The sequence below is a fragment of the Barbus barbus genome (assembly GCF_936440315.1).
Source record: "Barbus barbus genome assembly, chromosome: 13".
Lineage (NCBI taxonomy): Eukaryota > Metazoa > Chordata > Actinopteri > Cypriniformes > Cyprinidae > Barbus > Barbus barbus.
In genome coordinates, this window is record NC_136741.1 from 15305464 (window position 1) to 15329436 (window position 23973).

The 23973-nt window shown below is 38.1% G+C and overlaps 1 protein-coding gene across 1 annotated transcript in view; it reads left to right on the top strand.

Annotated features, from left to right (window-relative positions):
- Nucleotides 1-23973, top strand: part of LOC306879114 (kinesin-like protein KIF1A) — a 74771-nt gene that overhangs the window by 1023 nt on the left and 49775 nt on the right. The window contains exons 2-7 of the mRNA XM_079431830.1: nucleotides 7451-7755; nucleotides 12262-12425; nucleotides 21846-21919; nucleotides 22045-22224; nucleotides 22556-22624; nucleotides 22891-23069. Coding sequence (XP_079287956.1) covers nucleotides 12320-12425; nucleotides 21846-21919; nucleotides 22045-22224; nucleotides 22556-22624; nucleotides 22891-23069 — 608 coding nt within the window. The 5' untranslated portion in view covers nucleotides 7451-7755; nucleotides 12262-12319. The remainder of the gene's footprint in view (nucleotides 1-7450; nucleotides 7756-12261; nucleotides 12426-21845; nucleotides 21920-22044; nucleotides 22225-22555; nucleotides 22625-22890; nucleotides 23070-23973) is intronic.

The window sequence follows — 23973 nt, forward strand, 5'->3', positions numbered from 1 at the left end:
GATTTGTGTATTAATATACTTGTTTAAATTAAATTATTACTTAAAAATATTGAATTTTTATATTTGTTTTTGATTGTGTTTTTGAATTTTTTTGTCTAATAATAAATATATATAATTTAAAAAATTTTGGTCTAATAACACTACTGAAAAATAGACGGAATGGAGATGGACATGCCCATTTCTAAACCAAGTGAGTCACACACATGGATTTATTAATTAAAGGCGTCATCGGATGCAAAATTCACTTTACATGTTGTTTGAACATAAATGTGTGTTGGAAGTGTGTGTAAACATCCACCCTATTATGATAAAAATCCACCCAGTGTTTTTTTTTTAAATCCCTATTTTAAAATCACCTTTCTCAAATCAGGCTGTTCTGAGATTCTTGTCAGAATGATGTAGTTCTGCGCATGCCGCTCGCACAATAGTTGATTGACAAGGCCGTCTTACCTTAGACCCGCCCTGAGTGAGCTGAGAGCGGTGCGCCATTGTGTCAGCTCCGGTGCAGGGGTAGACAAGAACGTCTCAGATTAAGCGATTGAGGTGTTTTGTTGTTGGATGTAATAATGAACATAGCAGTCATCATTTACTTCACAGAGGACCCGAGGACCCGACCCATGACCCGTACGGGTTCAGGTCTATATTTTAAATGGTCAGCCGGGTCCGGGTTGGGTCCCAATCTATTACTTCGGGTCCCGGGTCTGTTTAACATTATGTGTAATACCAGAGTCGATCAGAGAACACCGCACACACCAATGATCAGTGTCAGTCAGCATGCGTGTGTTTTGTAACTTGCAGTTTGTAAAATTAGGATGAAACAATTGTGAGCGGGAAATGAGGTTAAAATCAGGGATAAGGCTACTAACAGTAGTTAAGGCAAACTTTTTTCACAACTTGTTTATTGACTTAATAGCAGTTTGCTGTGCAATATGTGCCTATCGGGTCTGTGTCTTCCCAGCTGGGTTCGGGTCCAACTTTCGAATAATGGTCGGGTCCACATCGGGTCTGGGTATTACATTTAAGGCATTTTTCGGGCCTGCATGGGTTCGGGTCCCACTTTCAAATTAAATATGGGTCCGGGTTGGTTCCCTGCAGCACATTTACGGGTCTCTTCGGGTTCGGATATGAATTTTTGGACCCATGAAGACCTCTACTCCCGACATCTGAGCTGCTGAAGATGCAGAGGATTAAAGTTACTTTCGTTTTTGAAGGGAATGCGCTGATCCCCGATCTGCCTAAATGCGTTTACAGTCATGGCCAAAAATATCGACACCCTTGGTAAATGTGATCAAAGAAGGCTGTGAAAATTAATCTGCATTGTTAATCCTTTTGATCTTTTATTAAGAAAATTCACAAAAATCTAACCTTTCATTGGATTATAAGAATTTAAAATAGGGGGAAATATCATTATGAAATAAATGTTTTTCTCAAATACACGTTGGACACAATTATTGGCACCCCTTGAAATTCTTATGAGTAAAATATCTCTGAAGTATATTCCCATTCATATTCACAATTTTGAGCACTCCAGGGTGATTATGAACATGAAATTATCCAGCCATGGCTTCCTGTTTCACAGAAATATAAATAGGAAGGAAAACAAAGCCCAAATTCAAATTTTATTTGTCACATACATATACATACATAGTACGACATGTAGTGAAATGTATTGTACGACTGTCCAACAAATTGTCCAACAAAATTAAGAAAAACCTCGTTTACAAAAATACAAATAGAAAAAGTACAGTAAACATATATATAGAAATAAACTAGCAATAAAATAAAATAACAAATAGATATGAGAATAAAAATAGATATGAAGAATAAAAATAGAATATGATTCTATATAGATTCTATAAAAAGTAAAGTGTATGTCAGTGATAAAGTGTCCGTGTGCTGTGCAGTGCAGTAAAGTGTATAAGTGAGTAAAAGGAATACTAAAGACAAATGGTATGTAAGTCCCACTCATTTATCCTTACGTGACCTTCTACAAATTAGTGCAGATTGTAATGAAAATGTGGAAAGTGGAAGTGTGGGGTGATGTGCTTAGAGTGGAGAGAGGTTAAGACTCCGAATGGCCTGCGGGAAGAAGCTCCTCCTCATTCTCTCTGTGTTCGCCTTCATGGAGCGGAAGTGCCTCCCTGAACGCAGCAGAGAAAAGAGTCCATTGTTGGGATGGCTGAGGTCCTTCACTATCTTCCTGGCCCTGGTCAGGCACCGCTTGCTGTAGATCTCCTGCAGGTCAGGGAGCTCGGTGTGAATGGTACGTTCCGCTGAACACACCACCCTCTGGAGGGCTCGTCTGTCCTGCATAGTGCAGTTCCCGAACCAGGAAGTGATGCTGCCCGTCAGGACGCTCTCGATGGTGCAGGTGTAAAAAGTCTTAAGCACCCGAGAGGGAAGTCTAAAGTCCCTTAAGCGTCTCAGATGGTACAGACGCTGCCTGGCCTTCTTCACCAGGGTGCTGGTATGACAGGACCAAGTCAAGTCCTGCGTGATGTGAACACCCAGGTATCTGAAGCTGTCCACTCTCTCCACTGGAGTCCCGTTGATCGTGATCGGCTGGTATGACCGCTCCTGCTTCGTACTGAAGTCCACTATCAGCTCCTTAGTTTTGCTGATGTTCAGGTGTAGACTATTCACCTGGCACCAACTCTCCAGGTTCTTAATCTCCTGTATGTAGGCCGTCTCGTCGTTGTCTGAGATCAGGCCCAACACAACAGTGTCGTCAGCAAACTTGATGATGGTGGTGGAGTTGGAAGTGGCCACACAGTCATAAGTGTACAGTGAGTACAGCAGGGGGCTCAGAACACAACCTTGAGGGGCTCCAGTACTTAGGGTGATGGAGGATGTGGTGTGTTTACCCATCCGTACGGCTTGCTGTCTGTCCTTCAGGAAGCTGGAGATCCATTGGCACAAGTATGTGCTGAGACCAAGGACCTCCAACTTGGAGGTGAGTGTGGAGGGAATTATGGTGTTAAACGCTGAACTGTAGTCCACAAACAGCATTTTTACATAATTCCCTTTTCTGCAGTCCAGGTGACTTGTTGTGGTGTGGAGGAGGTGTGAGATGGCATCCTCCGTGGAGCGGTTATGCCTGTATGCAAACTGTAGTGGATCCAGTGTGTCTGGTAGTGATGCAATGATGAAGAACATGATGATGGTGAACACGTTGTCCTCACCGGCTTCCTCAGCGTGCATGCAGTTAGCACTGCTAGCGCCGCTAGCGTGATTAGCTGCAGCCTCGAAGCGAGCATAAAAAGTGGGAATTTTCCTAATCATCCATCACAATAAGAAAAACCAAAGAATATACAGTATTTCTGATGTGCAGCAAAAGATAATTGAGCTTCAAAAATTAGTGAAGTGGCTTTAAGAAAAGAGCTAGAGCAGTGAAAATTCCCATTTCCACCATCAGGGCAATAATTAAGAATTTCCAATCAACAGAAAATGTTATGAAACTGCCTGGAAGAGGACGTGTGTCTATATCATCTTAATACACGGTGAGAAGGAGAGTTTGAGTGGCTAAAGACTCTCCAAAGACCACAGCTGGAGAATTAAAGAAAATAGTTGAGTCTCGGGGTCAGAAAACCTTAAATAATTGTCAAACATCACCTTCATCACCACATGTTGTTTGGGAGGGTTTCAAGAAAAATTATCCTTACTCATACAAAAACAAACACCAGCATATTCAGTTATCAGACATGACTGGAACTTCAAATGGGACTGGCTTCTATGGTCAGATGAAACTAAAACACTCCAGATGGGTTTGGTGAACACAGGGATAAAAAGTACCCCATGTTTACAATGAAATATACTGCTGTATTTTTGATGTTGTGGGCCTATATTTCTGCTGGAGGTCCTGGACATCTTGTTTAGACACATGGCATCATGGATTCTATCAAATACCAAAAGATAAAAAATCAATAAGTGACTGACTCTGTTAGAAATATTATAATGGGCCATGTTTGGATCTACCAACCGTACAATAATCCAAACACAAACCTCAAAAACAACACAAAAATGGGTCACTGAGTACAAAACCAAGCTTCTGCTATGGTCATTCCAGTCCTCTGACCTGAACCCTATAGAAAATGAGTGAGGTGAACTGAAGAGAAGAAGCACCGTCATGGAGCTGTGAATCTAAAGGGTCTGGAGTGATTCTGGATGAAGGAATGGTCTCTGATCTCTTGTCAGGTGTTATCTAACCTCATCAGGCATTATAGGAGAACATTTAGAGCTGTTAAACTGGCAAATGGAGGTTTCAAAAAGTATTGAATAAAAGGGTGCCGTTAATTGTGGTCATTGTGTTTTAGAGAAAAACATTTATAATGTGTGGAAATAATGATATTTCCACACATTTTAAATTCTTATTCTCAAATGAAAGGTTAGATTTTTGTGAATTTCTTTAATAAAAGATCAAAAGGATTAACAATGCAGATTAATTTTCACAGTCTTCTTTGATCATATTTACCAAGGGTGCCGATATTTTTAGCCATGACTGTATATTCGCGAATCATTAGTGATCCAACTTCAGCTACAGAAGAAGTGAGTAGAAAGGTTTTTATGAATCTTTGCAAATCGCCTTTCCTAATCTATGCTAGTTAGCAAGTTTCGTGGCTGAAGTTTACAGCAAAGACTATAGAAATACAAAGACGGTTCACTCCTATACTTATGAATGGGAGAAAGTGCAACGCGCAATATGACGGGATAGTCTGCCTTCTAAATGAAAGAGTCATTCGCTGATTGTTAAAGTCACTCCGTCACTGCAGCGGCTGTTAGAAGCTCCGGTTCCCATAGAAACCTGAGGCTGGACCAGCCGATGCGCAGGCGCAGCCATAAGCGTGTTGGGACTATGCATGCGCATTGGCTGGTCTAGACTGAAAAATAAGCTTTTTAAACGCTATTTGAGCTTGAAAAACAACATTCATGGGGTAGTTCATTTCAGATTTTGTTGCTGATTTGAAATATGTAATTTAATTGCGAGTTCAGTGAGCCGTTTTTGAGATTTCAGAATTTCCCCCATTCATTTAGATAGGGCTTGGTCTTGTTTGAGCTGCCCGGAGGCATTGCAAATATGGCCACCGAGTGAACAGACTTTCCTTGAAAGGGACTTTGTTTACAGTCTGCTTGTCACCCCATGGAAGAGAGGGGCGCCAGCAGAGCTCATTAAAGCAATATGGACTAGAACGGCTTGCTGAAAACAGAGCTGATTTTGACAGGGTCAAAAAAGTGTTTTTTACACTACCATTGAGAAATTTTAACCAAAGTATGTTATAGATTTTTCATTAAGACCCTAAAGAATCATATCAACTTGTGAAAAATGTGCATCCGATGACCCCTTTAATGAGTTGCCTGGATACTTTGATATTGGGTCAAGAATGGGCACAGTTTGATATAGGCATTGGTGTAAGTGGTCAAACGTCTGAGGAAAGGGCATGTTGACAAAATTGCATGAGAAAAAGTTGTGTTTGGAGGTGTAAGACAAGAAAAAAGATGATAGAATGAAAAGGGAGAGAAAAAGATAATACAAAATGAAGTCCCAGATGAAGTCAGTGACTAGCTCATTAGCTGTTCATTAGAAACTGTATTGTTTTGTATCTGATTTGGGTGAAACCCAAGTGAATACTGCCATGGTATGTTCTGGATGTTCCATGGATGGTCTGTCTCCCTTCCCTCTATTGTACATAGACAGACCAAACAATTGCTTTGAACTGCTCACAAACACTGTATCATCATTACAGCATTCAGAGAGACTGATGTGCTGGTCTGTTTTCTTTCTGACGTATGCAGTGTCACATAGAAGCTAGAGACACAACGTATTGAATTGCATGCATACAACCTTTTTAAAAGATATTCCAAGCTATTCTGCTTGGTTTTTATCCTTAACTCTTTCAAAATCAATTTGTCTTTAATTCTATAATATTTCAGTTAATATTATTTAAATTGTTGATTTGCACTCATTAAAAAACATAGCAGGTTATTAGAATCCCAACATAGACTCATTTTTTCAGTAATGCAAATTTTATAAAGATACGCTAATGGCATTAATCCTGATTCCATAATGAGATATTTTTCATTTACTTTTAGTCTAATTCATTTCCTGATTTTAGAAAATGCAAACAGAGGCTGAGCCAGAAGAATAGAGGTGGATTAATGTCAGTGGGAAAAGCTTCCTTTATGAATTTGTTACATGGGTTTACTGGATTTGTGGGGAGAGCACAGTCCAATTTGCTCTAATAGTTTGTGAATTGAGAGTAATCCCAATGGAAAGCTGATTTTTTTCTTGACAGATAGCTCAAAGGAAAGGCCAAAAGGAGGTCAAATACTATTTACAGTTCTCTGCAATTCATTTCAATTCATGTTTAGAAAAAAAAAAGTAAAAAAGAAAAAGGTAAATATTTTAACTTATAAGCAATCCCGGAGAATCAATCTATCTATCTATCTATCTATCTATCTATCTATCTATCTATCTATCTATCTATCTATCTATCTATCTATCTGTCTATCTGTCTATCTGTCTATCTGTCTATCTGTCTGTCTGTCTGTCTGTCTCTTTATTTTTTTTATTCACTTATTTTTTTTTATTTTTTTATTTATTCTTTCATTCATTGTTGCATACGTATTGATGGAACATTAATACTTAGAAGTAATAATAATAATAATAAATTGTCTTTTAATTACCCCTAGATTTTAAGATTTTTTTCATCATCAAGAATTTAAATATTTTAACCTTAAGAAATAATAGTATAAATAAAGAGTATTAAAAATAAGAATCAAATTGTACTTTATCATAAACATGGATGGAATGTCAAAGGTTAGAGAGGTTGATGTAATAATAATAATAATAATAATAATAAAATTGTCTTTCAGTTACGCCTAAACTTGCATAAAAATTAAGATTTTTTAATCCTCAAGAATTTAAGACAAAATTTTAACATTAAAAAATTCACTTTAACATAACCATTGATGGAATGTTAAAGCTTAGAAGTCAATATAATCATCATCATCATCATCTGTCTTTTAGCCGTTTTTCATCATGTACAATTTGAGACAAAATTTCAACCTTCAGCGTAATCAATATAGCCTTTATAAAACCCAGCATAGACTAATTTTATTCTGTAATGCATAATTCATAAAGATGCATTAATGGCATTACTTCTTTAATTCTAGAATTCTTCTAAATATTAAATATTATTTTGTCTTAAAAATCATACTACTGTACATTTTAATTGGTTTCTTTTGACATAGCACATGCAGTCCAGCATTAGCCGCTGAATCTCATGTTATGTAGAGCCATGTTTGTGAGCGTGTGTGTGTGTGTGTGTGTACCGTACTCCGCAGGGAATCTAATCCCCATCCCCCTCCCCCTCTCTCTCCTCCCCCTCTCGCTCTCTTCCTCTCTACTGCATTGATGCTACTGCCTTCCTCGGTGATGATGTCACTGGTTCAGTCAGTCTCAGCATCACTGCTCTAGGCAGCCAGAAGAGCCATTTTGGCTTCTACATTACAGTGCACTCAAAGATCTCTCCTTCAAGAAGCCTTCCTCCTTACAAGCAGGCCTCGCTGGGCATCCAGCCACACCTCGCTGGGACAAATAAAGGATCCTCTGTTAAACAGAGGGATAAGCAGACTGTTCTCCACTAATCAGAGGAAGAGCTGAAAAAAGAGAATTTGAGAAGCCAGCACAAGAGGCAGTAGTGGGAGCTGATCTGTAGAGTCAATAGCTGAGAGCATCAGAGGATCACCATTGTAAAGGTAAGAGTTTTTTCATTGTTAGCGTGTTCTAGAGGACAATGCAGTATTAATGAAGCTCTGTCTGTTTATTTGGTGTTGGGTCACCAGGGTGGGACTGCCATGGGGTGCGGCCATTTAGAGCCTGTCAACAAATCCAGACATTATTATTATGACAGAGAAGTGTTTTTTTATTGAGTATTGGAGCAGATGTTGTTCGTCGTAAATGGCCCTCTGTACATATTTCTAAGTGCGTGTGAGATAAATGCACTGTCATTCATTGTTTCAGGCTCGCAGCCACATAGTAATGTCTTCAGGATAGAGCTAATGAATCACGATTTTAGAATTTACCAGAGAACGGAGAAAGAATGATCATTTATACGTTTTTTTTTTTTTTTTTTCATTAATATGGTAGCAAGTTGGGAAAAATATAGTGACAACTGGCAACACACACATATGAAATTGTGTATGACTATATTCTACATATGATGTCACGCAAATTAATGATTTATATAGATGTGTTGACACTTAAGAGCACCATGACTGACAACAAAAAAAAATAAAAAATCCATTATGGATGTATGATCTACATTGCAAAATATTACCTTAAAGGCGTAGTTCATCCCAAAATTACAATTAATCATTTACTCACCCTCAAATTGTTTCAAACCTATTTCATGTGATAATGTGTAAACTAACTGGTTATATTTAAGTCAAAAATATTATTTTTAAGTCTTACTTAATTGTTACGCCAATGACAGTCATTTTCAAGGATCAGATTAAGAAAAGCAGTGCTTTAAAGGAACAATTCACCAAAAAATTTAAATTTTGTTATCATTTACTCACCCTCATGTTGTTCCTAACCTGTAAGAATTTCTTTCCTGTGTGTGTGGAACACAAAAGAAGATATTTTGAAGAATGTTTGTAACCTAACAGTTGCTGATGGCCATTGACTTCCATAGTTGGGAAAAATGCAATGGAAATCAATGGCTACCAGCCACTGTTTGGTTACCAACATTCTTCAAAATATTTCCTTGAGTGTTTTACTACCCCTTTAAGGTTACTTTATTGGTGTACCAATTAAGAAATTATATTGAATAAAACCAATTCAATTAATATATTACCACATTATATCATTTTTTTAAGTTACATGACAATATTTAATTAGGTTAGTCGCAAATTGTTTATAAAGGACATGAATACGTTGGTTAATCAGCATGCTGGACACAATACATGTATTATAAAATCAATTTCATAGTTTTCAACCCAGTAACACTAAAAACTGCAGCTTTCTGACTTCTTGTAAACTGACATGCTTCCTTTGAGGTTCATGTCAAGTAGTCTAAGTAGACGAGAGTAATGAGAGAGACTGAACCCACTCCGTCCCACCAGAATGTGACTCAGCGTGATGTTAGTCTAATTGAAAAATGCAGAATGCAGCTCACATGAGATCACTATATGAGCTCTTTTACGTTTATTCAAATAAACCTCTTAGTTACTGAAGCAAGCACGTTTATAAACAGAAACAGAACTTGTTGAAAACCATTCATAAATCTTCCCTGACACTTGTACCTCCATTTTGGTCCGACTAGTAGGCTGAGCTGGACTCAGAATTTGTGGCAGCCAGCTCTGGTATCTGTTATTGTAATCCTAGGAAGCGTACTGATATTTAGCCAGCCGTGCAATTCTTTTGTTGCTGCTGGGCTGAGTATCTCTCTCGATCTGTAGCTGACCATGCATGATCCTTTTACGGTGAGGTCACCGTAAAACACAGTCTTCCTGTTTGATCTGAACATCGAAATATTGAACATTTTTAGATTTATTATTTAACCTCATCGTAAGTCACCATTGAAATCATGTTTTTGCTTGTCATGCCTGTCATCCCTTCATGCCATTTCTTTATAGATACAACAGAAATTATACTCATAGTTGCTATGGTGATAGGCAGCTAAGATTTACAGCCTTCCTGAAAGTAGGTCTAATTTAATTTCCAATCGAGAACGTCTAAATCAATATCTCTCTGCTCATATATAGTAATGGAGCTACTAAAGGAGTAATATCCTCTCTTTTTTCAGAAGAGCTGCACATAGATGAAGGAATATAGATTTTACTGTAAATTTAGTGTACATTAATATTTTTGATCAAAATGTCAACTAGTAAGCAGCTTTTCATATGTAATTATTATATTGTTTATATTTAATAACAATATAACTGTAATAAATTGTAAATATAATAATAATAGTAACAATAACAATAGTAAACCAATAATTTATATTATATTTAGTGCTGTCAGTCTATTTAACTATGTGATTAATTTAACTATGTGATTAAATAGTTAAATTAACTATTTAATCACACATTTCTTCGGTCATTTATCGTGATTAATCCCACCTAACATTAAAGTTTTTAAATATACTTTTATATTGCAATAATTTCACATTCAATCTTCAAATTAATGTAGAAACAACATAAAGTATATATATATATTTTTTTTATGACTGAAGGTGAGTATCACTGGTACCAATACTACTGCTGTCTCTAGGTAATTGTTCTTTTTCCCTAACATTTCAGCTTTGACTACAGCCATTCAACATTATAGTATAACTGAGAGCTATCAGTTTGAACATTTATTAGACTTTAAAAAATAACTTCTAATTTAAATGAACTTAAAACAATCTTCACATAAAGCCATTATAATAAATGTCATAAATGGAGAACAGAGACAGACAACACAGAGAGAGTCCCCATGGTCACAGGAGCCGTGACCGGGCAGGTCGAAGGTTCATGGACGGTCTCTATGGCTGTGGCAGGACAGGACGAAGCTTCACAGACGGTCTCCATGGCCGTGATTGGCCAGGACGAGGATTCACAGACGGCCTCCATAGCCGTGACAGGACAGGGCGTGAGTTCACAGACGGCCTTTTTGGCCGTGACAGGACAGGGCGTGAGTTCACAGACGGCCTCTTTGGCCGTGACAGGACAGGGCGTGAGTTCACAGGCGGCCTCTTTGGCCGTGACAGGACAGGGCGTGAGTTCACAGGCGGCCTCTTTGGGGCGCTCTGGAGGAGCGGGCACTTGAGGGCGCTCTGGAGGAGCGGGCACTTGAGGGCGCTCTTGCAGCGCGGACACTTGAGGGCGCTCTTGCAGCGCGGACACTTGAGGGAGCTCTTGCAGCGCGGACACTTGAGGGCGCTCTTGCAGCGCAGACACTTGAGGGCGCTCTTGCAGCGCGGACACTTGAGGCTCGGGAACGGCACTCCTAGCCGTAGTTTGAGAACTGGATTCTCGGAACTCGGGATCGGCACTCCTGGCCGTGACATGGTAAACCGGGAGTTCGGGAACGGCCTCCGTGGCCGTAACAGGGCAGACAGTGAGTACAGAAACGGCCTCCGTGGCCGTGACAGGGCAGACAGGGAGTTCAGGAACGACCTCCATGGCCGTGACAGGGCAGACCATGAGGTCAGGAGTAGGTGCCACCACTTCGGGAGGTTCTGCAGCGGAAGCCGCCACCTCTGGAGGCACTGGAGCAGACTCGTGGACAGGAGAGGCCTCAGCAGCACACTCGTGGACAGGAGAGGCCTCAGGAGCACAGTGTGCAGCCCACACACTCAAAATGGCAACCGCCATAACGGGAAGCACTGAGGTCAGGGGAACAGTCTCTGTAACAGCCAAGGTTGAGGCCCTGGGAATGCCAGCTGCTCGCACCGACATCAGTGGTGGGTCCATCACACTGGATATCAGAACTCGAAGGACTGACCTTGAATCTGTGGTAACAGACTCTGGCTGAGGAGCTGAGGCGTGAAGTGACTCTGGCTGGAGCACTGAGACGTGGTGTGACTCTGGCTGGAGCACTGAGACGTGGTGTGACTCTGGCTGGAGCACTGAGACGTGGTGTGACTCTGGCTGGAGCACTGAGACGTGGTGTGACTCTGGCTGGGCAGGCATGACGTGAGCAGACTCTGGCTTGGCAGGCATGACGTGAGCAGACTCAGGCTTGGCAGGCATGACGTGAGCAGACTCTGGCTTGACAGCGGAGACGTGAAGGGGTGCTGTTGCTGCCGCCATTTTACGAGTTATTTACGTTCCTCCGCGACACCCACAGTGAACGGAGAGCCCACAAACAGTAAAGCATAATCTATGAACTGACTAAGAGATGAACGGGGACCCTCACGGATTAACTGTGATTTGAGCGGCTGATTAATGCCCTCACAAAAAAAAGTCAATAAGTACATAGTCCGGCAGATCAGAAAAATGGGCGAGGTCTAAATACTCTTGTATATACTCCTCGAGCGGTCGCGAGCCCTGCTCGAGGGTTAATAATATACGTCCCATGTCCATACCGCATGCATACTACAGCATGTACCACCGTATTTGTGCGTGCAATTGAAAAGCATGTGCTACGAGTATAACTAATATAGCTAATATTAGTATAACTAATAGTTAAATATAATGTAATAGATAAAGATATAGATATTCCAGTTTTCTGTTTGTTGAAATCGGTGTCATAATGTTTTATTTCTCTCTTTGCAGGTGTAAGCTGTGACCTGAACTTTTAAAGGAGTGCTTTCAGCACACACACAGAGGCACCATGGCAGGGGCCTCAGTGAAGGTGGCGGTGAGAGTCCGTCCCTTCAACTCTCGTGAGATGAGTAAAGAGTCCAAGTGCATCATCCAGATGTCAGGAAACACAACCAGTAAGTACCCAACTGCACCTGAGCCCCGATGCTTCCATACGGAACATCCAGCTGTTAAATCACTAAGAATACTCAAAACACTCCCAGTTTATAGAGCATGACTTTTACTGTGTGTCTTAATGTTGTTTTCGCATGCGTGTTTATGGGCCCTGTCTGAGTGTTTGACCTCATCTGCACGGATTTCATAAGGGCAGCCATTTTGAGATGATGTGGGACAATAGTTAACTGATCAGTGAACTGGGGGGGGGGGGGCGAATAAACTCACCGGTAAATCTGACCTGACATTAATTTCATAGTCGGGCATTAATCTAATGTGGCTACAGAAATTGAGAGTTATTAAAGCAGAGAAAAAAATAGAGGGATGTTGCAATGAGCTTATCAATAAAATTGTAAGAAAAAAAGTGATTAAACTAGCCCTGGCCGCCACCTATAGTGTGCTCTAGAATGTTACAAATGGGTTAAACATATTATGAATATTACTTTCAATTGGAATTAGTATATTGTAGTACTTTGCAATTTTTCAATGACACAATCATGATGACATTTCATTTCTTGATTCGAAGCATGTGAATGTAGTCGAAGAATGGAGGGAACTGATGGTTGACTGGAGAGAGATTTGATTTCTAATCTGCCTGGCTGGGCGAAGCCATTGGTCAATAATAGAGGAGAGCTTGTGAAATATTTAGAGTTTGGCCTAATTTAGCTTCCTCCCTTCCACCTTGTGTTGCTTGAGAAAAACAACATGTCCACCATTATCTTTGTACCTGAGGAGGTGTTACTATTTAGAAACTAGAATGCCGTGCAGAATGCAGCAAAAGCAGTGTGCCATTTCTTATACATTTTTCTATTTGTAAAAACAAAGTGCACATGCAAAAGGGTCCTGATTATAGCAGATGTAATAATACACCACGGTATTATTGTGCAGGTTAGGTCAAGGTTTTTACGAAGGAGATTCATTGAGACTGGCGAATCTGTAAGCCATGTTGCAGAAGATATTTTTGTTGTAAGGGCACTGAGCTAGTGGTGCATATTGTAAATATGACATTGTTCTAGACTGATAACAATGAGGATAAAAGTCTAATACACTCGGTTCTTTTGTTTTAACGGGTGAAGACTGTGAACCTTGAACAATAGAGAAATGAGCCATCAAAAGCAGCGGAAACACTTACTATCGTTGTACTGTAAATGGATTATGCAAGTAGATTGTGCAGTAGTTAGAGATGAATGTCACTGCTCTAACAATATGTTTAAAGTCACATCTGCCATTAACTCACACAGTAATGGAAAAATGTCTATATAATAGTATATTGTAACTAAAATTGTTACTGTGCATTTATTTGCCAATAACATTTTTATAAGACACACACACACACTGACACATATATAAAGAGCGAGAATGTCCTTTATACAGTGTAATTATATATTTAAATACTGAATAATATTAATTTACATGCTTAGGTTAGGGTTGGGTTTAGGGTTAGTTTCTTGAAATAATGCTACATTTATTGTTATTACTATAGTTAGTAACAAGTAACAAGTGTAAAAAGGACACTGTAAAATGCCATGTTATCTTTTTTCCATATTGTCAGTATGCCCAATCATTTGTATGTTCAGCACATATCCAAACATACAAATATGTGTGTAAACATACATCTGTGAATGCTAATGAGTCCGGGCTGGTCTATTTGACATTTTTTGCATATGACATTAAGTTCACTTCTCACCCTGTCATAAAAATATTCAACATTACTCTAACCATTTACAAATAAATCTGGCGTACTTGCAGACATTAACACATCCTCTTGACACATTGCAGTTGAAGTTGAACATTTGAGGTACATTCAAATGCACAGCTGGCAGTGCCTAATTAAAACAACTTTAATTAATATTGCATAAGAAAAGATCTTGAAAATTGTATATATTTAATGAGTACATTCCAGTCTGCCAGATGATATTATATCCATTAACACTCTTATAAGTGAGGGTTATTCTTTAGTATCTGCTTCAAGTTTATTTATTTTTTTTCCATGGTGTGTAATAGTTTTTTAATAATTATCTTTCAGATCCTTATTTTTAATTGGATTCTAAATAATAACAGCTGTTTCATCTGTTCCCCATCACCTGAGCATCTAACCTGACCACCTTTGTGACATATTGTGTCAGCACAGCAATGCTGTAAGCCATCCTACAGCATAGCATTAGTTTGAAATGCAAGATTACCTGCATAGACATCCTGTGTGGTTTGCCTGTGTCTATGCAGAGTCCACTCAAAGACATCCAATCGCCAGGCTGCTTAAGCTGATCTGTATAAAGGCCCAGCGGAGCGGCGTAATGGTAGAGATCTATTCAAAATCTAATGTGAGAAACATTCAATTACTTAACATGTTGACCTTCATTTGTTGTTTATGTGAAGTTATGTCTTTGTGAATGCATTCTGTAGGGCACTTTACTAGACTTACAGAAGCTAAAACTGTGCTAATATGCATAAACACACATGCAAACACATCATTCTGAATTGTTTTGTAGATTGCTGTCCTTTGAAAAGTAGACTTGGTGTATGGCAAGAGGGTTGATGATGTCATGAAAGAGCCTTTCTAGTCAGCAGTAATTTGGAAAGAGGCCAGTCCCAGTCTCAATCTGAGGGTGTAAAGAACTGGTTGTTAGTGGGAGTCTGAGCCTAGAGAGTGTCTTTTGTGCTCCACGCTAGCTGCTTTGTCACCGCTGCCAGCTTGAGATGGGTCAATAGCCGAGTTCCCACAAAGCCGTAGAATAGTGGAAAGCTGAGTGATTGACAGCTCTGACTGGTTTAAGCCACCCTGCTATCACCGAGGCACCATTGGGCTACTCACACAGGCCTTTAAGTTCTTATAAAAGAGTTTCCTTTTCGTTGGAAATTGTCTCATTACTAAGCCACAGAAGATTTTAGCTCTGGTCCCTGCGAGAAAACGAATGTAAGATTCTGTCTGGTTTCTAACAGCAAAAAGGATTCACTGACATGGGATTTCATTGGTTTCAGTGCTGCGGTAAATTCTGTGTGATGTTCTCAGTGATACTGTGGTAATTATGCATGCGGTATATGTCCATTTAGAAGAAACACCAAATTATCCATTTGAGGAAACTGTGTGATTGTGGAAATGGAGAGACTTTAAGAGTTTAAGAGAATCCGATTGCCATGTTGATCAAAGCGCTAAATGATGCTCTCCTGATCTCATCGCTCCCAGAATTCCTTTCTCTTTATTGATTGAGACAGGTGTGCATGGAAAGGGAGTCTTCAGTCTTTAACAGAATTCAGAACTTTGATTAAGCTGAAGATGTGCTATTTTTATGGTCCTTTATGGATGTTACTTGTGATTTCTTCCCAGTGAGCTCTTGGGTAAAAGGCATTTTACACTGTGTAACATCAGTGATCTTTTATTTCAGAATGTGCAATGCACATTCCAGACAAGACATTGGTCCCAATCGTTCTGTTGACAGCACAAAGAAGCAGTGAACGGCACGACTGTGATGCAACATTTACAACACTGCCAGATCTCCATCTTAGAGGCTAATATTTATCCCAGAAATGTATTGCTTTTCACACAAATCAGTCAAGGAATTACTTTTTTTTTTTCTTACAGCAAGATAATTATTTCTCAAACAACAAAGCAAAGCAAAAAAACAAAACAAAACACAAAGAAAAACAAAAAGCAAAACAACCATGAGCATGTCACAATAATTAATCAAAAACTACATTTTTTCCCTACAAAAAGGCCACGTACACACTGCAGTTAAGTTTGGTTGTTAATTCACCTTTTACTCCTTAACCGCGTTCTGTACACACACAATTCACTAAAATACGGGAGTGACAACCGCATTTGACAACTGCATAAACTCCTGAAAAATACAGGAAGTGACAACTGCATTTATAGAAATCCTACGCAGTGTGTACAGAACTGAACTGAACAACTAGTTGTTAATGACTTATTTGAACGTGCATCAGAAATGTGTCTTCATCTCAGGTCTCAGGGATTGTAGGTGGGGAGAGGTAAAGTCCAGCGCTCTCTCCACCCTCAATACCACAACTGAGGTGAGACCCTTGAGCAAGGCACCGAACCCCCAATTGCTCCCCGGGCATCGCAACATAAATGGCTGCCCACTGCTTTGGGTGTGTGTTCACGGTGTGTCTGTTTGTTCACTACTCACTGCTGTGTGTGTGCACTTGGATGGGTTAAATGCAGAGCACAAATTCCAAGTATGGGTCACCATACTTGGCCACATGCCACACTTTCCTTTTTACTCAATGAAACTTAAAACCAGCAGCCCAAAATCTCCATCTCACTGCACTCACACAAACGTCAGCAGTCGCCACGTCCTCCTCCGGGTATTAAAAGTGATTAAAAATCCTCCTCCTTATTAGGTTTGTGCATTTACCGCTTCAGTCATGACGCTGATGTAACCGTTGCTGAGAAGGGTGGATGTGAATCATTGTCATTACTGAGAGCAGAGGAAAGGAGAGAGGATGAGAGGAGAGGAAAGAAGACCATTATTGACAACTGACTTATTCATATATTAAAAGTGTTTTAACAGCCTACTTCATGCTGGAATTTAACAGACCAGGAGCATGAAATCAGACACCCTGACAGCTATGAATAATTTAAGCAGTGGCATCTCAAGGTTAGCATCATTAGCACTGATTGGTTTGATTGGTTAGTGGACTCCACACCCATCACAGTTTCCAGAATGTGACCTGCCTGGATCCCAGCAACAGCACTACCATAGTTACCGTCACATAAATGCCATTTACTCAGCTTAATGTCGAATGTTGAACACTTAGCACTATAACAAAACAAGAAAACAAACTGAAGCATTAGGAATTGGTATGTGTGTGTGTGTGTGTGTGTGTGTGTATCATAGACATGTACAAACACGCATACATATGATTGCATTTTATTTGATTAAAAACTGCATGTAGGCCTTCTCCTTTCAACTCAATAAATAAATAAATTACATTGAATTAAATAAAAAAATTGTTGTGAATGGTTCATTTCATAGTCCACATCTGATATTGAAAAGAAATAAAAAATAAAATCTTTATTTAAAAACTGCAACCACCAAAAATACAAAGTAATAAAAAAATAATATAATATAAAATAAAATAACATTTAAAAAAAAATATTTAGGAATTGTCATTGCGTACTAAACCTATTAAAATCAGTTTTATTTCTATAGTAAATTTGTTTATTAAGAATTTCTGACAAGTTAACTTATTTTATCTATTGAGGTAAAATTTATTAATTATTAACTACACTAATTTGTTTTTAAATGTAACAGCTACAGAGAAACATTTTATTCTCTTAAACCATTCCTCCTCCTTCAGACAGCTGACTATTTGGCACACATACACATACAAACACAATTTTGCAACTTGCAACAAGAGTAGATGTAACATGGCAGTGCTTCTATACCGATGACGCATGATGTCCCCTGGGCTATGCAGTGCTATTATTATAACTCATATACTCTGATGTACAGCCAGAACTGACCTGCCCTAGAGACAGTTAAACACAGATGTATAGACTGGGTAAAAGGGTCTGTCCCTTTTAGGGACACAAGTGAATGAATTATTTCACTCCAACTCTTTAAATGTGGTTGGCCATTTTAGAATTGGGCTTCCTGCGTTGTATAACATGACGGCAGGATGTTGCTTAATGTATGTGTGACATTCAGGTTCACATACTCAAATGTGTTGTGATGGTTCAAACTGGAGCTATATGAAAGATAAATGGGAAATCCAAATAATTGGGATATTTTAGGCTGTTTTTAAAGGACATTTGTTTTTTAGTAGATTAATTGCATTTAATATTTTTTGGAGGTCAGTTGTACTATGTATGCTTTACTTAGAAGATACACTTATTTTATTCAGGCTTTTTCAAGCTTTGGGGATTATGCAATGACATGTCCTTCTGTTACTTGGCAGCTCTGTGTGTGTGTGTGTGAGAGTGTGTGAAAGAGAGAAAGACAAAGAGTCATAAATATGTTTTATGTTGTATCTGAACTCTGAGGCTGTGGTGCTGCATCTATGAAGTTCAGAAGTGATTTATTGTGAGATTGGGCTGTTGGCACTAAGAGAAAGTATTAAAATTATAAAGTGCTCAAATCACATTTTTTTTAGAATTGAAATAGTCCTGCATTGTTAAAGAACTAAATCACATTCTGTAGGGCTATCAATCGCAATTAATCGCATCCAAAATAAAAGTTTGTGTTTACATAATATATTTGTGTGTACTGTGTATATTTATTAAGTTTATGTAAATACACACACATACATGTATATATTTAAAAAATATTTATTTGTATTTATATTTATATATAATTTATATTATATAAATATAAATATTTTATATATAAATATATTTTCCTTAGATATATACATGTAATATATACATGCATGTGTGTATATTTATATGAACATAATAAATATATACAGCACACACACATATAATACTGTATGTAAGCACAAATGTTTATTTTGGACGCGATTAATCATTTGGCAGCCCCTAGCATTTGCAACCTTGGCTTTTTGAGACAATAAATCCTTTTAATTAAATTGATTTCAAAATCAAGTCATTCACAGATAATCTTCCTCTTCATTTAGCTGTTAACTGCTGAGAATGGATCATTAAGTCAGTGAGTTGCAGTGTTTTGCCTGATTATGTGTTTTAATTTGTAAAAACATGAGGGTGAGTAAATGACAATTGTCATTTTTTTGGGTGAACCAATCACTTAACAGCCTAAGAGCTCATTTATGGGATCATTAATAAGGCCAAATTAGCAGTTGATGCAGCAGTGCCCCCCCCACACACACAAATATGTACATATTACAGTATCACTAGTGTAGGATTTTGAGCTTATGATCACTTTAGACAATGTACCTATTTAGATCATATTGCATCGTGTATAAAATGAAATGCATAGATCAATGAACTACCGTGTGTAATCAAGTGCATTCTGTTCATTGACCAACTGTCCCTGGAGAACCAAGATAAGTGTTTGCTTAGTGCAGAAAATCCTTTTCAGCCTATTGACTCTCTGAAGGTCATTCTTGAATCGCCCTTTTTTGAGGTCAGAACATATTGTGTTTGTTGAAGGAAACTTAATTCATCACATTTATCTTATTGCTTGTTTGTTGTCTGTTTGTGTTAGTTATGTACATGTGAAAATACCACTGTGTGTGTTCAGAAAAGCTTTCCTCATGACCGCTTGAATAAATTCAATTTTTCAGTCCAGTAATGGTTTCTCAAGCATGTGCTGAAAATATGTGTACTTCAAATGTCCTTTCATGGTTATTGTGGCTTTTTACTTCATGGTTGATTGAGAATTTTTAATAGAGTTTACTTAAAGGGCTATTTTTATGCGGTTTTGCCTTTTGGTCTTGCACATCCCACCATATGGCAGCTGAGATGTATTTCAGAGCAGAGACAGTATGTTCTGTCAGAGCTCATGCTGCCTGTCGTGTGGGCTTGCTGTGAGTAAGACTGACGGAATAATGATGTTCTGAGCTACTAATAAGCATCAGGAAGTGAGACAGTTTAAATGCAGGTACATGATTTCAGTGATTGTTTTTTTTAGCTGCCAAAGTAGATGAAAATTGTGCAATTATCAATTTCGTCAGTAGCAATGCATTTCTCTTATATAATGGCTGTGCATTCATTTTATACAGATTTTTAGTGGAATGGTTCTAGTTTTCTCAAGTGCAGAGTGTTACTAATGTGTGCTGCCTATACTTTTTGTGAAGTATGGTGCCAAGAAACCTCTCTGTTGGTAAAATGGGCTTCTAAAGGACAGTTCAGGAGGAGCGAGTCATTTAATTGTGTCAATCATAGTATTTAAATAATTAAAGGGCCGCTCACCTCGCTACTGTGACAGTACTTCCTGTATGTATCCACCACTCCCATCTCCACCTTTATTTTATTCACTTCCACTGTATTATGAATTATTGATTAAATTGTCCAGAGAGATATTTAGAGCCTGATTTGAGTCCTCCAGGATGGACAGTAAACTTAACATGTTTACTTGTATCTAACTCAAGGATTGTATGAAATATGATCTCGTGAAGGACATTCATGACTGGGTAACACAGTCGGCTCTAAACACTGACCTCATGTTGTTGACACTGGGTGTAATTCTTTCAAGATTCAAGATTTTTATTCATACACAATTATACAGAGTATAACCAGCAGTGAAATTGATTTTTTAGCTCTTCTTTGCATTTCCTCTTAATCTCTCACATTCTCTTGAGCAGAAATTTTTTCGCAGACAATCCATATGCAGCAAATTGCTAAAATTTAGAGTTTGTGTAAGACCTGATCATGTTTTCCAGTATGAGTTGAGATGTTCCACAGAGCATCTTGTGCTTCAGTGGAAGCAAGAACATCTGACTTTTTGTGTCAAATTCACGTAATCAATTTGCTTATTTTATTAGTGAGCTAGAAATAGCTTTAATAAATCTTATTAATTTTGCATCATAACATTTTAGCATGTTTTAAATTGTTTTAATCCTAAAACAAAAATGTTCAGGTTTAATTTAGGTTTGAATTGCATATTACTGTATACAGCATAAAGTACATGACCATTCACAAGATTGTCAGTAGTTTCTTTCTTTTTTACACTTATGCTGTATATATCATGCAAAGACACTTTATATTGTTCAAAAGTGACAGTAAAAGCATTTATAATGTTACAAACATTTCCTGTTTCAAACTAATGCTGTTCTTCTGAACTTTATAGTAATCAAAGAATCCATAAAAACATTAAGCAGCATGAACTGTTTTCAACATTGATAATAATATTAATAAGAACTGTTTCTTGAGCATCAAATCAGCATATTGGAATGATTTTTAAAGAATTATGTGACACTAAAGACTGCGGAAATTGCTGCTGAAAATTCAGCTTTGCCATCATAAGAATGTATTAAAACAGAAAAGTGTTTGACTTAAATGAAAAACATACAAAATATCTGTTTTATCTGTTTACAACTGTTTTGTATATGGATTAAGTAAAGACAGTCAATCAACATTTCTGTTTCATACTATTATACTAGCTCATTTTATGCACCTAAATAGCATTTACGTTGACTATGTAAGTTCAGATGACTCAAATCTTCCTGTGACATTCATTGTCATTTACATCCATTATCATATTCAAATTAACATAATTACTGTGTGGGCTCTCTGTTGACTTTCATTTACCGCTGGTGAGAGCAGCAGGGTTTTAGAGCACATCCGCATGGACCTGTTTAGACAAACTATAGTGACTCAGCACTTATTGACTGTGTGGCGGCCATTTAGTGGCTGACAACAGAGTATTAGATGTCCACTCAGGATCTCGAACATGTTTTATTAACCTCACTCATTCACTGCCATTCTTTTCCTTGTCTTTCAGCCATCATCAACCCCAAAGCACCCAAAGAAACCAAAAGCTTCAATTTTGATTACTCCTACTGGTCACATACCACGGTAAGTCAATGAAATGAAACAAAAATCAGCATTACTTGTAGTGAAATACACAAAATATGATAGAAGTAATACTCTTAAATGGTTCGAAGATCATACAGTATATTTTTGTCTATATCTATCCACAGCCAGAAGATATCAACTATGCCTCCCAGCAGCAGGTGTTCAGAGACATTGGAGAGGAAATGTTACTTCATGCCTTCGAGGGCTACAACGTCTGTATTTTTGCATACGGCCAGACTGGTGCCGGTAAATCTTATACCATGATGGGCAAACAGGAAAAGGACCAGCAGGGGATCATTCCACTGGTAAAACAGAAGCATAAATAAGCAAATATGAAGAATAAGCATTTCTAAATATCAATTTAAGTACTTATAAACCAATTTTCAGCTGCTAAATTACCCTTTTTGTGTATCTAAAGCACATATTGCCTCTCCTGTCATATTGGCATTGCTGTATAAACAGGAAAATTATAATGTATTCAGAGGCAGTGTGAACAAGATCAATTCAAACAAAATGAAATGACAAGTCAAACACTAAGATGACTAGTACATACAGTAAGAAAATGATTATTTGCTTACTAATCTCTCTTTATTGTGTTTCTCTATTTCCTCTACTCTCTTCAATCCTAAACATCAGCTGTGTGAAGACCTTTTTACCAAGATTAATGACAAAAATACTGATAACAACATGTCCTATTCTGTGGAGGTAAGTTTTTGTTGTTGTTGTTGTTTCAAGTGTAGCTTAATTCCAAAGCAGCTGCTTTTATATATAGGGTGTTTGATGCGCCCTGTTATCACAGCTAACGATAAACTACCTATAGTAAAAAATAAATAAAAAAGTTATCGTGTCATTAACACTTTAGCAATATTGTTGTTATTTTTTACTGTAAATTTTGTATATGAAGTTTAGTTTTAATCCCCAAGTAGATTATGTTTTTTGCTTTTAACAGTCTATTATTTTCATCCTTTCAGGTTAGTTATATGGAGATATACTGTGAAAGGGTACGAGATCTTCTGAACCCAAAAAACAAAGGAAATCTTCGTGTGCGAGAGCACCCATTACTGGGCCCGTATGTAGAGGATCTGTCCAAACTCGCCGTCACATCATATAATGACATTCAAGACCTGATGGACTCAGGGAATAAGGCTAGGTATTCTATTCTATTCTATTGTAATGGAGTGTTCATGCCATGTCTGTATTGCTGTAATTATTATTTTTCAACAAGGAAAAACTATTCATGTACATTACTGTTCAAAAATTTGGATCAGAATTAAAAAAAAAAAAGACATTAGTATTTTAGTAATCCAAGACACATTAAACTAATTTACGGAATCACATGCAGGAAAAAAATATGTGCACGATTTAGCAAATCGAGGGAACGAATTAGCAAATGGAGTGCACGATTTAGCAAATAGAGGGAACGAATTAGCAAATGGAGTGCACGATTTAGCAAATAGAGGGAACGAATTAGCAAATCGAGTGCACGATTTAGCAAATCGAAGGAACGAATTAGCAAATCATGCGCACGATTTAGCAAATCGAGGGAACGAATTAGCAAATCATGCGCACGATTTAGCAAATCGAAGGAACGAATTAGCAAATGGAGTGCACGATTTAGCAAATAGAGGGATCGAATTAGCTAATCGAGTGCACGATTTAGCAAATAGAGGGATCGAATTAGCTAATCGAGTGCACGATTTAGCAAGTAGAGGGATCGAATTAGCTAATCGAGTGCACGATTTAGCAAATAGAGGGAACGAATTAGCAAATGGAGTGCACGATTTAGCAAATAGAGGGATCGAATTAGCAAATGGAGTGCACGATTTAGCAAATAGAGGGATCGAATTAGCTAATCGAGTGCACGATTTAGCAAATAGAGGGAACGAATTAGCAAATGGAGTGCACGATTTAGCAAATAGAGGGAACGAATTAGCAAATGGAGTGCACGATTTAGCAAATAGAGGGATCGAATTAGCTAATCGAGTGCACGATTTAGCAAATAGAGGGAACGAATTAGCAAATGGAGTGCACGATTTAGCAAATAGAGGGAACGA